Source organism: Papio anubis, chromosome 11, assembly GCF_008728515.1.
Source record: "Papio anubis isolate 15944 chromosome 11, Panubis1.0, whole genome shotgun sequence".
NCBI lineage: Eukaryota > Metazoa > Chordata > Mammalia > Primates > Cercopithecidae > Papio > Papio anubis.
The window spans coordinates 36,266,820-36,284,511 of NC_044986.1; the positions used below are offsets into that span (position 1 = coordinate 36,266,820).

General features: G+C 44.9%; 1 protein-coding gene across 4 annotated transcripts in view; it reads left to right on the plus strand.

The window, feature by feature from the left end:
* The first annotated feature begins 4,570 nt into the window (after positions 1–4,570).
* The window catches only part of ARHGAP19 (Rho GTPase activating protein 19), a 135,711-nt gene continuing 122,589 nt past the window's right edge, over positions 4,571–17,692 (plus strand). The window contains exon 1 of one of the 4 annotated variants that reach the window (XM_021943545.2): positions 4,571–4,996. In XM_021943545.2, coding sequence (XP_021799237.1) covers positions 4,941–4,996 — 56 coding nt within the window. In that variant the 5' untranslated portion in view covers positions 4,571–4,940. The remainder of the gene's footprint in view (positions 4,997–17,692) is intronic. The other 3 variants (XM_009215083.4, XM_003904065.5, XM_009215084.2) reach the window with 3 other exon arrangements.

Consider the following 17,692-nt stretch of genomic DNA (forward strand, 5'->3'; position numbering starts at 1 on the left):
TTCTATTTTTAGTAGAGACGGAGTTTCACCATGGTCTCGATCTCCTGACCTTGTGATCCGCCCGCCTCGGCCTCCCAAAGTGCTGGGATTACAGGCGTGAGCCACCGCGCCCGGCGAGTTTAGCATTCTTAATATTCATCATGTTGTCTCCAACATTGGTCTAATTTTAGTATGTTCTAGACACAGTGCTACCAAGCAGCTTTTCAGAAATTATCTTATTTACTCTTCACTATACCCTTGTGAGACTTACTATCCTTATTTTACAGAAGAAGAAATGGAATCAGAAAGTCAAGTAACTTGTCCAGGGTCACACAGCTAGAAACTCTGGAGCCAGGATTTGAACTTGGATTTATTAACTCCAGAGTCCATGCTTTTAACTACTGTGCTGTATTTTCCCAAACATTATATAAACATATGATTCGTCCAGGTGTGGTGGCTCATGCCTGTAATCCCAGCATTTTGGGAGGCCCAGGTGGGTAGATCACCTGAGGTGAGGAGTTAGAGACCAGACTGGCCAATATGGCGAACTCCGTCTCTACTAAAAATACAAAAATTAGCCAGGCATGGTGGTGGGTGCTTGTAGTCTCAGCTACTCAGGAGGCTGAGGCAGGAGAATTGCTTGAACCTGGGAGATGGAGTTTGCAGTGATCTGAGATCATGCCACTGCACTCCTGCCTGGGCAACAGAGCGAGACTCCATCTCAAAAAAAAAAAAAAAAAAGTGAGAGTTTTCATCAAAACAAATGAACCAGAAATATAGTTTTGTGGCGTTCCTCCTAGTTGCAGTGGTAATACTTTAAAGTTTTAAACAGTTTTTCTTTTGTGAAAGCATCAATTTCATTCAATCAGTCAATCAATCCATGTGCTGGGTATCATGGGACTAGAAACAAAACTAGTTCCTATTTTGAGGGAAGGGCAGAATTTGAGCCTTGGGTTCCTTGCTTTGTATATATAGCAGTTGACGCAACCTGGATTTTCTTGTTTCTTTCTTTCTTTCTTTTTTTTTTTGAGACGTAGCCCAAATCTATTGCCCAAGCTATAGTGTAGTGGCATGATCTTGGCTCACTGCAACCTCCGCCTCCTGGGTTCAAGAGATTCTCCTGCCTCAGCCTCCCGAGTAGCTGGGATTATAGGCGTGCAGCACCATACCTGGCTAATTTTTGTATTTTTAGTAGAGACGGGGTTTCACCATGTTGCCAGGCTAGTCTGGAACTCCTGACGTCAGGTGATCCACCCACCTTGGCCTCCCAAAGTGCTGAGATTACAAGTGTGAGCCACCTTCCCTGGCCTTTTTTTTTTTTTTTTTTTGACAGAGTCTCACTCTGTTGCCCAGGCTGGAGTGCAGTGGCACTCTGCAACCTCCGCCTCCTGGATTCAAGTGATTCAAGTGATTCTCCTGCCTCAGGCTCCCGAGTAGCTGGGATTACAGGTGTGTGCCACCATGCCTGGCTATTTTTTTGTATTTTTAGTAGAGATGGAGTTTCACCATTTTGGCCAGGCTGGTCTTGAACTCCTGATCTCAAGTGATCCATCTGCCTCGACCTCCCAAAGTGCTGGGATTACAGGTGTGAGCCACCACACTTGGCCTCTTTTTTTTTTTTTTTTGAGACAGGGTCTTGCTCTGTCAGGGTAGAGTGCAGCGGAATGAACATGCTCACTCTAGCCTCAGTCTCCTGGGCTCAAGTGATCCCATCTGGATTTTCTAAGGCTATCTGGGGTTCAATGAAAAATTTCACTGATACGTTTGCTAAATTTTATGTTTCTTTTCATGTATTTGCTCAATAAACATGATTTGTTAAACATCAAACTAAATAAGACCGGGCGTGGTGGCTTATACCTGTAGTCCCAGCACTTTGGGAAGCCCAGGCGGGTAGATCACTTGAGTTCAGGAGTTCAAGACCAGCCTGGCCAACATGGCAAAACCCGTCTCTACTAAAATACAAAAATTAGCCGGGCATGGTGGGACACACCTGTAATCCCAGCTACTTGGCTGACTGAGGCAGAAGAATTGCTTGAACTTGGAGGCAGAGGTTGCAGTGAGTGGAGATCATGCCGCTACACTCCATCCTGGGCAACAGAGTGAGACTCTGTTTCAAACAAAAAACATAAAAAACATCAGACTAAATGCAAGTTTATTTGGACACATTTATCAAACTTTTATTTTGTTTTTTTAGAGAAAGGGTCTCATTCTATCACCCAGCCTGGAGTGCAGTGGCACAATCATAGCTCACTTTAACCTTGAACTCCTGGGCCCAGGTGATCCTCCTGCCTCAGCCTCCAAAAGTGATGGGATTATGGGTGTAGGCCACTGCATCTAGCCCTTATCAAACTTTTAGTATTAATTCATCAATTGAAAAAAAATATTAGAATATGTGATTTAATTTTTTTTTTTTTTTGAGACGGAGTCTCACTCTGTCACCAGGCTGGAGTGCAATGGCACTCTCTGCTCACTGCACCTGCGCCTCCTGGGTTCAAGCAATTCTCCTGCCTCAGCCTCCTGAGTAGCTGGGACTAGAGGCAAGCGCCACCACGACCAGCTAATTTCTGTATTTTTAGTAGAGACGGGGTTTCACCGTGTTGGCCAGGATGGTCTCGATTTCTTGACCTCGTGATCTACCCACCTCAGTCTCCCAAAGTACTGGGATTACAGGCGTGAGCCACTGCGCCCAGCCCGTGATTTGATTTTTTATTTGGATATAATAGTTTGAGGACTTGCTTATATTTTTCAAAAAATATTTATTGGACAGCCATTATGTGCCAGACACTGTGGGGAACAAAATAAATATAGTTTCTGCCCACTTGTGGCAGGAAGCCTAGCTGGGAACCCTCACATGAAAAAAATAGTCACACAAACTACTATGTAATTGTGAGTTGTGATGTGAACTGTGAAAGAACAGTACAGAGTTCTTTGTGAAAGTTTACTGAGGGAATTGATTTATACAATGGGCGTCATGGGAGGTCTTTGAGTCAGTGACATTTAAGTTTTGACCTGAAAGCCAAAAAAGTGGAAAAATGGTCTAGCCAGAAAAAGCAACACATACAAAGGCCCTGAGACAGTTGAGAAAGTGAAGCATGTGCAGTACAGTTTAGTAAAAAGGAGGCAGAGTGCAGGGAGAGCCCCAGGTGGCAGGACATCAGAAGGATCAATACAGAAATTTCCTAGAAAAGTCCAGCATAGGAAAACAATATGGGGGAAAAAAAAAACCAACAATGCTCAAAATTTACAATGTTCTCACATATGTTGCCTCAATTAATCCCTAGGAGAAGTGTGTGCTGCAGGGAGGACAAGGATAATTACGGTTACTCCTACCATTGAGGATTAAAGTTTAGTTTGGGACAAAGTCATGCAACTTTTGGTTCCATGGTTCATATCACAGAGGCAAACTCTGTGGGTTCTCTGGGAAGCTGGAAGGGAGTGGGTGTATTGAAGCAGAAATGACCGACTCCAGCCTGGCCAACAGAGTGAAACCCTGTCTCTACAAAAAGTACAAAAATTTGCCCTGTGTGGTGGTATGCTGCAATATTGTACTGCGATCCAGCCTGGGAGACAGAGGGAGACCCTGTCTCAAAAAAAAAAAAAAAAAAAAAAAAGGAAAGAAAGAAAGGAAGAAAGAAATGACCTATGGCTGGGGCTATGCTGAGTATCTGAAGAAAGAAGGCTTTGAACTATACGTTTAAAAGCAAGTACTTCTAGGTTGCCACTCCCTGCCTGTGCTTGAGGGATTTCTCTCCGGGTCAAGACAGAGAATGAGTCTTGCATTAAATTAAATTAAATTAAATTAAATTAATTAATTAATTTATGGCCAGGTGCGGTGGCTCATGCCTGTAATCCCAGCACTTTGGGAGGCTGAGGTGGGAGGACTGCGTAAGCTCAGGAGTTCGAGACCAGCCTGGGCAACATGGTGAAACCCTGTCTCAACAGAAAAATAAAAAATAAAAAAAAATTGTAAAAAATTATTTATTTTCAACTTTTATTTTAAATTTAGGGGGTACACGAGTAGGTTTGTTATTGTGTATACTGTGTGATGCTGAGATATAGGGTACGGAGTCTTGAATTTTATTTTATTTTATTTTATTTTATTTTATTTTTTTTGAGACGGAGTCTCGCGCTGTGTCACCCAGGCTGGAGTGCAGTGGCGCGATCTCGGCTCACTGCAAGCTCTGCCTCCCAGGTTCACGCCATTCTCCTGCCTCAGCCTCCGAGTAGCTGGGACTACAGGCGCCCGCCACCACGCCCGGCTAGTTTTTTGTATTTTTAGTAGAGACGGGGTTTCACCATGTTAGCCAGGATGGTCTCGATCTCCTGACCTCATGATCCACCCGCCTCGGCCTCCCAAAGTGCTGGGATTACAGGCTTGAGCCACCGCGCCCGGCCTAAAACTACTTTAGTTATTTTTTTTTTTTTTTTTTTAGTTTTTTTTTTAGTAGAGACGGGGTTTCACTGGGTTAGCCAGGATGGTCTCGATCTCCTGACCTCGTGATCCGCCCGTCTCGGCCTCCCAAAGTGCTGGGATTACAGGCTTGAGCCACCGCACCCGCGGAGTCTTGAATTTTAGAACGTGATGAGGCACTTTCAAAGTTGACAGTTCTATAATTCCGTGATTTACATATCAGGGCAAAATTTGAGCATAGGCTGATGATTTCTGACTTGAACCTAAAAGTCTGTGGAATCGGAGGGGGTCATCAAAATGAGAAACTACAACTCCCGGCAGGCCTCGGGGCTGGGTAGTCTTCCCCGCCCCTTCCTTTTTTTTCCGCCAGAGCTGGGAACGACCAATGACGGTTAGTCATTTGAATAGACCAATAACATATTAAACGGTTCAGGTTGAGGAGGGGCGGTCGAGTCATCCAATCGCACGGAAGAGGTGAAAACATATTAGCCAATCCAAATATGTGGGGGCGGGACTAAAGTGGGGCGGTGAAAGAAGTTTGCTGACGAAGATGGCGACTGAGGCACAGAGTGAAGGGGAGGTACCAGCCCGCGAATCCGGCCGGAGGTGAGCTGAGTTTGGTCCAGTTTCCTGGGAAACGCGGCCTTGGGCTGTTAGTCCTGCCGCCTTTGCCTTGGGTCACGGTGACGCACGGTTCGGGCTTTGTTTCCTTGTCCCATGGCGTTTCTCACCGTCGCGCCTGCAGGGGCTGAGGCGCGGGGGTAGGGCCTCCGCGCTGGGCTCCAGCCAAGCCCCCCACTCCGTCCTGCCGCTGCCCGAGGGGGCTCCGCCCGCTGCGCTGGCTGCGGACGTCCAGCTGGGGTGGCAGCGCTGATCGCCTTGGCGCCGAGACTCCTCTTGATGGCGAGGAAACGGAAGACCAGGGCTGTTTAGCGAATTCCTCACTGTAACACACAGCTTTTCACATCTTCCCCAAGGCACTTAGTGCATTCAGGTCCGAGCAAGGATTTGAGTGTCAATTGGAAATGGTGTTGAGTCCTTGGGCCAGTTTTTAAACCTGGTCTCGACTTCAGTTTCTTCATCTGCAAAGGGACATGAGGATGCCTATTTCCAAGAGTCAAGATTGAATAAGACAATCCATTTAAAGCTAGCATTGAGCTTAGCCTATAATGACAACTCTACGCGATAGATTTTCTTCTTCCAAGTTGAACAACTAAGGAGCAGATGTGAGACGGATCTGTAGTCCAGGACATCATGACTTTATTTCCACAGGGTGTTCTTTCCTAAACAGCCACACCGAGATTTAGCGTTTCCAGGAGAGAATTTCGAGGTGGTGTTGCCTTAGCCTTGAGACCTAAGTTGTCTTGATTGGTTGCAATTTTGTTTTTGGTATAATTCAATAGATTGAGTTTATTTACGTTGCTCCAGCGTAACTCAGTAAAATACTTCGGTTTGGCGTCTTTTGGTTCCATTTGTACCGAATAGGAGATTCCAAGAATCTTGGGAAACTAATGACTTTGTGACCCGACTTCTTCCTGAGCCCAGATGAGCGTGGTTGAGTGTGTTATTTAAAATATGATACGGGGCCGGGCTTGGTGGCTCACGCGTGTAATCCTAGCACTTTGGGAGGCCGAGGGGAGCGTATCATCTGAGGTCAGGAGTTCGAGACCAGCCTGGCCAACATGATGAAACCCCGTCTCTACTAAAAATACAATAATTAGCTGGGCGTGGTGGTGGGTGCCTGTAGTGCTGGCTACTCTCGAGGCTGAAGCAGAGGTTGCATGAGCCGAGATCGTGCCATTGCATTCCACCCTGGATGACAGAGCAAGACTTCGTCTCAAAATAAATAAATAAATAAAAATAAAATAAAATATGATACGCAAGAGTTTTCCACTCTTGAAGCTGCCTATAAATGGTTGATCATTTTTGTTTTGCCCGGGAAGTGTAGAGGTGATTGATACATTTGATTAGATCATCCCTCATCCAGTTCTTTAAAAAATTCTAAATTTTTGGTGAAAATCTGAGGACAAATAAAATACTATTCCATAGCAAGAGTAGTTTGAATTTCTTTTCTTTCTTTCTTTCTTTTTTTTTTTTTTAAAACACAGGGGCTCCTTCTGTCGCCCAGGCTGGAGTGCAGTGGTGCGATCACAGGTCCCTGCAGCCTTAACCTCCTGGGCTCAACTGATCCTCCCTCCTCAGTCTCTTGAGTAGTTGGGACTACAGGCACATGCCACTATGCCCAGCTAGTGTTTTTGTTGTTGTTGTTGTTTGTAAAAACTGGGGTCTCGCCATGTTGCCCTGAGTGGTCTTGAGTTCCTGGCATAAGTGATCCTCCTGCCTTAGGCTCCCAAAGTGCTGGGGTTATTGGTGTGAGCCACTGCGCCTGGCCTGAATTTCTTTGTAGTCTATTGCCAGTTGAATTTAAATTTTGAGTGAGAGTATTAGTTAATTACATGATCAGTAGGTATTCACACAATCTTACCTGAACCTGAAACCATTTCATCAATTCCATATTGTAAAAGAGAAGTGGGCCGGGCGCGATGGCTCACGCCTGTAATCCTAGCACTTTGAGAGGCCCAGGCCAGTGGATCAGCTGAGCTCAGGAGTTTGAGATCAGCCTGGGGAACACAGTGAAACCCCGTCTCTACTAAAAATACACAAAATTAGCCGAGTGTGGTGACGTGTGCCTGTAATCCCATCTACTTGGGAGGCTGAGACAGGAGAATCGCTTGAACTCGGGAGGTGGAGGTTGCAGTGAGCCAAGATAGTGTGCCATTGCCCTCCAGCCTGGGTGACAGAGCGAGACTACGTTTCAAAAAAAAAAAAGAACCCGGGTGTGGTGGCTCACGCCTGTGATAACAACACTTTGGGAGGCTGAGGCGGGTGGGTCATGAGGTCAGGAGATCGAGACCATCCTGGTTAGCACAGTGAAACCCTGTCTTTACTAAAAATCCAAAAAAAAAATTAGCGGGGCATGGTGGCATGCACCTGTAGTCCTAGCTACTCAGGAGGCTGAGGCAGGAGAATCGCTTGAACCCGTGAAGTGGAGGTTGCAGTGAGCCGAGATTGCGCCATTGCACTCCAGCCTGGGCAGCAGAGTGAGACTCCATCTCAAAAAAAAAAAAAAAAAAGAAGAAAAGTTTGGGGTTTCTGTAAGGCATTTTGAGGGCAGGACACACATATGTATTTATTACATATTCCCAGTGCTTAGCTTTGTGTAGGTGGTCAATAATTAGTGAATAATAGTCTGTCATTTCTAAGAAAAATATTTTCTCGTGGTGATAAATAAATTCTTTCTCGCTCTGCAGGGATTAATCTTTATTTATTTATTTATTTATATATTTATTTATTTTTTGAGACAGAGTCTTGCTCTTTCGCCAGGCTGGAGTGCAGTGGCACGATTTCAGCTCACTGCAACCTCTGCCTCCCAGGTTCAAGCGATTCTCCTGCCTCAGCCTCCCAAGTAGCTGGGACTACAGGTGTGTGCCACCACACTCAGCTAATTTTTGTATTTTTAGTAGAGACGGGGTTTCACCATGTTGGCCAGGATGGTCTCCATCTCTTGACCTCGTGATCCGCCCGCCTTAGCCTCCCAAAGTGCTGGGATTACAGGCCTGAGCCACTGTGCCCGGCTGCAGGTATTAATCTTTCTAATGTTCTGTTGATAGTGTGGCCCTTGCATTCCATAAAGAAGAGGAAAAAAATGGTCTGATTTGCACAGATGAATACATATTTAAATATTGAATGCAGAATATGTGATCATTTAGAACTGCCCAGCTTTATGTTTTTTGATCAGTATTTTAACACTGCTTCTAATAATTACAAATGGTTTAACTGCTTTTAATAAAATATTTATTTATATTTATTTATTTTTGAGATAGAGTTTTGCTCTTGTTGCCTAGGCTGTAATGCAGTGGCATGATCTTGGCTCACTGCAACCTCCACCTCCTGGATTCAAGCGATTCTCCTGCCTCAGTGTCCCGAGTAGCTGGGATTACAGGCATATGCCACCACGCCTGGCTAATTTTGTGTTTTTAGTAGAGACGGGGTTTCTCCATGTTGGTCAGGCTGGTCTTGAACTCCCGACCTCAGGCCATCCGCCTGCCTCAGCCTCCCAAAGTGTTGGGATTACAGGTGTGAGCCATCATACCCAGCCAAAAGATTTATTTTTAAAAACTTATTATGATTTTTTTTTTGAGACTGGATCTCACTTTGTGACCCAGGCTGAAGTGTAGTGGCACGATCATGGCTCACTATAGCCATGACCTGCTGGGCTCAAGCAATCCTCCCAACTCAGCCTCTCAAGTAGCTGGGACCACAGGCATGCGCCACCACACTCAGCTAATTTTTAAAATTTATTCTAGGGACTGAGTCTCCCTATGTTGCTCAGGTGGGCCTCAAACTCCTGGGCTCAAGCATTCCTCTTGGCCCCCAAAGTGTTGGGATTATAGGTGTGAGCCACTGCACCTGGCCAACGATTTAAACAAGGAAACATTGCTCTGCCTATAAAGATTCCCGTGTTATGTTTTTGACCTGTTGATGAGGAACACCCCCTCCCTTCCGTTTCTGGTCTTTATTAAGTAGAATGGTCCTTTACAATTTAACACATTTCATTTGTTATACTTTCAAGTTACTCTTAAGCGGACAGTACTAAAGGGGAATTCACAAATAGAAAATATCCACTGCCAGGCATGGTGGCTCACGCCTGTAATCCCAGTATTTTGGGAGGGGGAGGCAGAGACAGGAGGATCACCTGAGGCCAGGAGTTTGAGACTAGCTTGGGCAACATAGGGAGCCTCTATAAAAACATGAAAACACATAGTCAGGTGTGGTGATGCACGCCTGTGGTCCCAGCTACTTGGGAGGCTAAGGTGGGAGGATCACTTGAGCTCGGGAGGTGGAGGCTGCAAAGAGCCATCATCCTGCCATTGCACTCTAGCCTGGGTGACAGAGTGAGACCCTGTACAAACAACAACAACAACAACAAAAACAAAAAAAGAAACTATCCACTTTACCAATAACAGTATAAACATAATAGAGACCTTTAAGGGTCAAAGAGAAAAGGCGAAAGCCAGAAATGAAATAAAGCTACTTCTCCTCATAATTGGCAGTAGGGAAATACACACAGCTTAGTATTTTTTAATTAAAAAGAGACATTAAAAGAAAGTGCTAACTATTATTACATGAAGAGCCAGCTTAGGAACAGACTGTAGAATGCCTGGAAATGTTTCTGGAGGACAGGGGAGGTGCCTGAAGATGTGGAAAGGGTTCTATATCCTGTTAATTTACGTATACCTTAGGTATGGAATACTGGTTAGTAAACATGACTTCCTAAGCCTTGTTTTTTTGAGACGGAGTCTCACTCTGTGGCACAGGCTGGAGTGCAGTGGTGCAATGTTGGCTCACTGTAACCTCCACCTTCTGGGTTCAGGCAATTCTCCTGCCTCAGCCTCCTGAGTAGCTGGGAACTACAGGCATGTGCCACCATATCCAGCTAATTTTTGTATTTTTAGTAGAGACGGGTTTCATCATGTCAGCCAGGCTGGTCTCAAACTCCTGACCTCAGGTGATTCACCCGCCTTGGCCTCCCAAAGTGTTGGGATTACAGGTGTGAGCCACTGCACCTGGCCTAAGCCTTTTTTGTTAATTGCTTTTTCTGTAATAAGACAGTAATGTGTTCCTTTGAGAAAAATGATTCAACTTTTATTGATCCCAGGAAGACTTGTCCTTATATCACAAGGTAAGTGAGAAAACCTGGTTTAAATATCTGAATCTAGTTTTGTATTTGTGCTGTTAAATTCTTTTTTCTTTTTTTTTTTTTTTTTTTGAGATAGAGTCTTGCTCTGTCGCCCAGGCTGGAGTGCAGTGGCGCGATCTCGGTTCACTGCAAACTTCATCTCCCAGTTTCACACCATTCTCCTGCCTCAGCCTCCTGAGTAGCTGGGACTACAGGTGCCCGCCACCATGCCTGGCTAATTTTTTTTTTTTGTATTTTTAGTAGGGACGGGGTTTCACCGTGTTAGCCAGGATGATCTCAATCTCCTGACCTTGTGATTCGCCTGCCTCGGCCTCCCAAAGTGCTGGGATTACAGGTGTGAGCCACCGTGCCTGGCCTGTGCTGTTAAATTCTATCTGAAGGGTAATGAGGAGTAGATTTCTTCAGGGGATTTTCTTGAATATGGTTTTATTTTACATTTTATCAATGATCAGGTTGAGAGTTTGATCATATTTGTAAACAAGGCCTGTCTTGGAAGGAGGGGAAGGAAGAAAATAGAATTTTAAAATTAATCTGCATAAACTGGTAAGTGGCATGAAACCACAGCATAAAGCAAAGCAGATACTGTTGCACAAGTTTTCTTTGGTCAGAACAAGTGGGTTGGTAGTATTATAAAGAGTGATACTGGAAATCTGTACACTTTTTGTTGTAAACATTAAATTTGGCTTAGGCCAGGTGTGGTGGCTCATGCCTGTAATTGCAGCACTTTGGGAGGCTGAGGCGGGCAGATCACTTGAGGTCAGGAGTTCGATACCAGCCTGGCCAACATGGTGAAACACTGTCTCTACTAAAAATATAAAAATTAGCTGGGTGTGTGGCGCGTGCCTGTAATCCCAGCTACTGGGGAGGCTGAGGCAGAATTGCTTGAACCCGGGAGGTGGAGGTTGCAGTGAGCCGAGATCATGCCACTGTACTCCAGCCTGGGCAACAGAGAGAGAAAGAAAATTAATCTGGATATAGTGGCACATACCCACAGTCCCAGCTACTTGGGAGGCTGAAGCAGGAGGATCACTTGATCTCAAGAGTTTGAGGCTGCAGGAAGCTAGAATGCCGCCACTACACTCTGGCCTGGGTGACTGAGACCCTGTTGTTAAAAAAAAAAATAAGTAAAAATAAAAATAAATTTGTTTAAAAAAATTGTATTAAAAAACATAACCATGTATCATCTTACCTATTAAGTGTATAGTTAATTAATGTTAACTACATTTGCATTGTTCTGTGTCCAGCCATTTTTTTTTTTTTTTTTTTTTGAGACGGAGTCTTGCTGTGTCGCCCAGGCTGGAGTGCAGTGGCCGGATCTCAGCTCATTGCAAGCTCCGCCTCCCGGGTTTTTACGCCATTCTCCTGCCTCAGCCTCCCGAGTAGCTGGGACTACAGGCGCCCACCACCTCGCCCGGCTAGTGTTTTTTTTGTATTTTTTTTTTTTAGTAGAGATGGGGTTTCACCGTGTTAGCCAGGATGGTCTCGAACTCCTGACCTCGTGATCCGCCCGTCTCGGCCTCCCAAAGTGCTGGGATTACAGGCTTGAGCCACCGCGCCCGGCCGTCCAGCCATTTTTTATATGGAGCATCTATAACCTACAAATCCATTGAAGCTTTAAGAGTATATACTTTCAGCCTTGCACAGTGACTCATGCCTGTAATCCCAGGACTTTGGGAGGCCGAGGCGGGCAGATCACCTGAGGTCAGGAGTTTAAGACCAGCCTGGCCAGCATGGTGAAACCCTGTCTCTACTAAAAATACAAAAAATTACCTGGGCGCAGTGGCGTGCACCTGTAATCCCAGCTACTTGGGAGGCTGAGGCAGGAGAATTGCTTGAACCTGGGAGGTGGAGGTTGTGGTGAACTGAGATCACACCATTGCACTCCAGCCTGGGCAACAGAGCGAGACTCAGTCTCACAGAAAAAAAAAAAAAAAAAGTATTAAAAAAAATATATATACTTTTTTTTTCTTTCTTTCTTTTTTGTTAAGAGTGTATAGTTTGGCTGAGAGTGGTGGCTCACACCTGTAATCCTGTCACTTTGGGAAGCTGAGGTGGTAGGATCACTTGAGCCCAGGAGTTTGAGACCAGCCTAGGCAACCTAGCAAGACATTGTCTCTACTAAAAATAAAAAAAATTAGCCAGGCATGGTGGCATACGCCTGTGGTCTCAGCTACTAGGCAGGCTGAGGCAGGAGGATTGCTTGAGCCTGGGAGGTCGAGGATGCAGTGAGCCGTGATTATGCCACCACTCTAGCATGGGCAACTGCGCAAGACTGCCTCAAAAAAACCCCAGTGTATACTTTTTCCCCTCTTTCCCCGCTATGAAATAAACTTATATAATATTTACTACAGAAGGCTAGAAAAATGTGTAGAAAGAAACCGGAGGCTGGGCTCAGTGTCTCACGCCTGTAATCCCAGCACTTTGGGAGGCCAAGGTGTGGGGGATCACTTGAGGTCAGTAGTTTGAGACCAGCCTGGCCAACACGGTGAAACCCTGTCTCTACTAAAAAGACAAAAATTTAGCTGGGCGTGGTGTCGCATGTCTGTAATCCCAGCTACTCAAGAGGCTGAGGCAGGAGAATCGCTTGAACCTGGGAGGCGGACTTGGCAGTGAGCCGAGATTGCACCGCTGTACTCTAGCTTGGGAAACAGAGTGAGACTGTCTCAAAAACAAAAAACAAAAAATACAAATAAAAATAAGAGAAAAAAGCCAGGTGTGGTGGTGTGCACCTGTAGTCCCAGGTACTGGGGAGGCTGAAGTGGGAGGATTGCTTGAACCCAGGAGCTTGAGGCTGCAGTGAGCTATGATGACACCACTGTGCTCCAGCCTGGGTGCCAGAGTGAGACCCTGTCTCTGGAAAAAAAAAAAAAGGAAAAAGAAAAATATGTAGAAAAAAAGTAAATAAGTCAGTCCAATTTACCAGATAGATACAACCATTATTAACATTGAGATAGTTTTTTTTTTTTTTTTGATAGAGATGAAGTTTCACTATGTTGCCCAGGCTGGTCTTAAACTCTTAGGCTCATGCCATCCTCCCACCTTGGCACCCCAAAGTGCTGGGATTACAGGTGTGAGCCACCACTTCTGGTTCCTTCTGAGTCTTAAACTTTGTCTGTTATCTAAAATGTGACCTATCCAAGACCTGATTTCTATATCTTGGTTTCACAATTTCCTCCCAATAAGTGCATCATTTCCGGTTGGAAACAGTATAGCAAAAGAGTGATTGAAATACAAGTATTTTCTTTCTTTCTTTTTTTTCTTTTTTGAGACTGAGTCTTGCTCTGTTGCCCAGGCAGAAGTACGGTGGCATGATCTCAGCTCACTGCAACCTCCCAGGTTCAAGCAATTCTCCCAAGTAGCTGGGACTACAGGCACTCGCCACCATGCCGGCTAATTTTTGATTTTTAGTAGAGACGGGGTTTCACTATGTTGGCCAGGTTGGTCTCGAACTCCTGACCTCAGGCAATCCGCCCACCTCAACCTCCCAAAGTGTTGAGATTACAGGCGTGAGCCACCACGCCTGGCTGGAATACAATTATTTTCTTTTTTAGTCCTCACTGCAGCCCCATGAGGAATTATTATACTTAGTTTAGAGATGAGGAAACCGAGACTGAGAACGGTTATGAAGTGGCAGACTCAGAATCAAAGCCCAGATTGTCTGCCCCAAAGCCTGTGAGGTATCCGGTGAACCACACTGCCTCCCGAAGATGCCCTCTGGTCACCTTCAGTGAACACTTTCACCTACACTTTTACTAACCATCTTTTAGGATGGGTTGTTTCCACAGATGCTGGAGTCTATTTATTTTGTGCTGATGTTTTGCTACTATTACCTGATATAAACCAAGTTCAACTAGGCCATAGAAACTACATAGTAATAGCTAGGCGCGGTGGCTCACGCCTGTAATCCCAGCACTTTGGGATGCTGAGGTGGGCGGATTGCCTGAGATCAGGAGTTCGAGACCAGACTGGCCAATATGGTGAAACCCCGTCTCTACTAAAAATACAAAAATTAGCCAGGCATGGTGGCAGGCACCTGTAATCTCAGCTACTCGGGAGCCTGAGGCAGGAGAATCACTTGAACCCGGGAGGCAGAGATTGCAGTGAGCCAAGATCGCACCATTGCACTCCAGCCTGGGTGACAAGAGCAAGACTCTGTCTCAAAAAAAAAAAAAAAGAGAAAGGAAACTACGTAGTAATTTAAACAGAGAATGTTTAATAGGTTATTAACTATAACTGAGGATTCGAGTAACAAGGGATTGGCTAGTAAGAAGTAAAGAGATCTCTAAAAAATATAGAAATAGATACAGGAATCGGCTGAGATAGAATGTACAAGGAAGAGGTTCCCTAGGGCAGAGTTCCAGACCTTGCTGGAGATGGCATGGCCATGGTTGACTGAATGGCAGAGACATTGCTCTGAAGGGGAAGATACAGAAGGGAGGGCTCAGATTCATACTGGGACAAACAGACTTACACATTCATATTTGTTAGGATTCTTTCAGTTATATGCGATAGAAACTAAAACTAGCTTAAGCAAAAAGAGACTCTAAAATTGGCTCAAGAAACTGAAAAGCCCAGGGGATAAATCAAGTATGGTTTAATCTGTATGGAAAATCTCAAATCTCAGTGTCACTAGATATCTACCTCTTTACTGTCTTAGATCTGGTTTCCTCTGTTTTTGCTTCCTAAGAAGGCAGATTCTGTATAAAAAGTGGCAGTAATGGACCACCAACGGTGTCAGTCTTACATCCCACCAACTTAGCAATTTTAGGATTTCACTAGAGTCTTGGAGTTGAGACTTTTTGTCCTGGTTTGACTTGCGGGCCTTTGCCTGGATTCGTGAAGGGAATAAAATGTTTCACCTGGTTAAGCTTGGGTGACATGCTCACAGCCAGTGACCACCAGATCGCATAGATTTGAAAGATGGGGAGAAGTTTTTTTTTTCTTTTTTTTTTTGAGACGGAGTCTCGCTCTGTCACCCAGGCTGGAGTGCAGTGGCGTGATCTTGGCTCACTGCAACTCTACCTCCCAGGTTCACGTCATTCTCCTGCCTCAGCCTCCTGAGTTGCTGGGACTAGAGGCGGGCGCCACCATGCCCGGCTAATTTTTTGTATTTTTTGTAGAGACGGGGTTTCACCGCGTTAGCCAGGATGGTCTCCATCTCCTGACCTTGTAATCCGCCCCCCTCGGCCTCCCAAAGTGCTGGGATTACAGGTGTGAGCCACTGCGCCTGGCTGAGAAGTTTATTGCTTAAAAGAAAATGGGGGTGCTGTTACCAGAGGAAGGGGAAAATAGATATTGGGAAGGCAAAAGCAGCAGATATCCACTGTGCTGTCTCTGTAACTCCCCGTGTACCTCTCTTTAAATTTATGTTTTGAAAAGGGTCGGCCACTAATGTGTGGTGAAAACACTTTATGTTTCTTAATAAAACCCCGAGAAACCAAAAAGCACCTTAAGTATTAGCTATCATTTTTCCCCCACTGTCTAAATCCTACTGGTCTTTTAAGATCTAGCTCACATCTCTTGTATATGGGTGAAAGAGTCTCTCCTGAATTCTTAGAGCCTTTATTGTCTGTATCATGGGTTTGGCTATTAATGATCTTGTATCTTCTTTTGTGTTGTGGTCTTCAGCTACTATTTGAAATTGTGTAGCACTTAGTGAATTTTCAATTCCTGGAGGCCAGAGACTTACCTTAATTTTTGTCCCTATACCTTACAATACCTTAAAGTTACAAAGGAATCAGTAGATCATGATTGGATTGATTTTAAATGACACATGAGTGACTAATTTCTTGTGTGGGTACCATATGTCTCAGAAAAGCAATTCACCTTCCTATGCTGGTTGGTGAAAAGATTTATGGTTAAGTTTGTGGAATATTGAATACTTCTGGCTGACTAAAAGTATAGAAAGTCTTTTCTTTGTTGAGACAGGGTGTCGCTCTATTATTACTCAGGCTGGAGTGGCAGAGGCAAGAACACACCTTGCTGCAGCCTTGACCTCCTGGACTCAGGTGATCCTCCCACCTCAGCCTCCTGAGTAGTTGGGACCAGAGACTCAAGCAATCATGCCTGGCTAATTTAAAAACATTTTCTTTCTTTCTTTCTTTTTTTTTTTTGTAGAGACAGAGTCTCGTCATGTCACCTAGACTGGTCTTGAACTCCTAGGCTCAAGTGATCCTGCCACCTTGTCCTCACAAGGTGTTGGAATTATAGGCATGAGCCACTGTGCCTGGCCAGAAACTTTTTTTATTTTTATTTTTTGAGACGGAGTCTCGCTCTGTCACCCAGGCTGGAGTGCAGTGGCGTGATCTCGGCTCACTGCAAACTCTGCCTCCCCGGTTCATGCCATTCTCCTGCCTCAGCCTCCTGAGTAGCTAGCACTACAGGCGCCTGCCACCTCGCCCGGCTAATTTTTTGTAATTTTTTTTTTTTTTTTTTTTTTAGTAGAGACTGGGTTTCAGCGTGTTAGCCAGGATGGTCTCGATCTCCTGACCTCATGATCCGCCCGCCTCGGCCTTCCAAAGTGCTGGGATTACAGGCGTGAGCCACTGCACCTGGCCGCCAGAAACTCTTAAGAATTTTCAATTTGTGAGCTTCTGTAGATATGAACAAGTCATATGCCAGAACAAAAACCATTAGCTGTCTCTTGGATAGTATGTGTCACTCTGGACTTTGGAACAAATGAATATAGAATTAGTCTTTTAGGACCTAATCTGATCATACATAGAAGTACTTCCAGTTATAAGTGCCTGAGACTCATGGCACTTAAAAGTCTGCCCACCTCGGGCTCCCAAAGTGCTGGGATTATAGATGTGAACCGCTGTGCCAGATGTTACTTTCTTTTTTCTTTTCTTTTTTTTTTTGAGAGAGTCTCACTCTGTTGCCCAGGCTGGAATGCAGTGGCGCGATCTCATCTCACTGCAAGCTCCGCCTCCCGGGTTCACGCCATTCTCCTGCCTGAGCCTTCCAAGTAGCTGGGACTACAGGCGCCTGCCATCACTCTCTGCTAATTTTTTTTTTGTATTTTTAGTAGAGACAGGGTTTCACCATGTAATCCAGGATGGTCTTGAACTCCTGACCTTGTGATCCACCCACCTCGGCCTCCCAAAGTGCTGAGATTACAGGCGTGAGCTCCCGTGCCCTGCCAGATGTTACTTTCTTAATACAAATAACTTTCTTCCCATTGTACACTAGTGTGAGGGAGGAAAATTAAGGAAGGTGTCAGCAACAGAATTAATGCTTATTCATATGACACCCAAAAAGATAAAAATTACCAAGCAAATAAATAAGTCAATACATTGGCATTATTGATACTCATCATTCTTGACTGAGAATATTACATTGTCATTCCATTGGGCAGAATCTTAGATTAGGATTCCAAAAATGTTTAGGTTAAGAAGGTAGGCAATCAAGAGTTTTTTCATCTCAGAATAGTTTGCCAATTTAATTTTGGTTAAGTTGTATTATTAGTTTGAAATCTGGGCTAGGCGTGGTGGCTCATGCCTGTGGTCCCAGCACTTTGGGAGGCCGAGGTGGGAGGATCA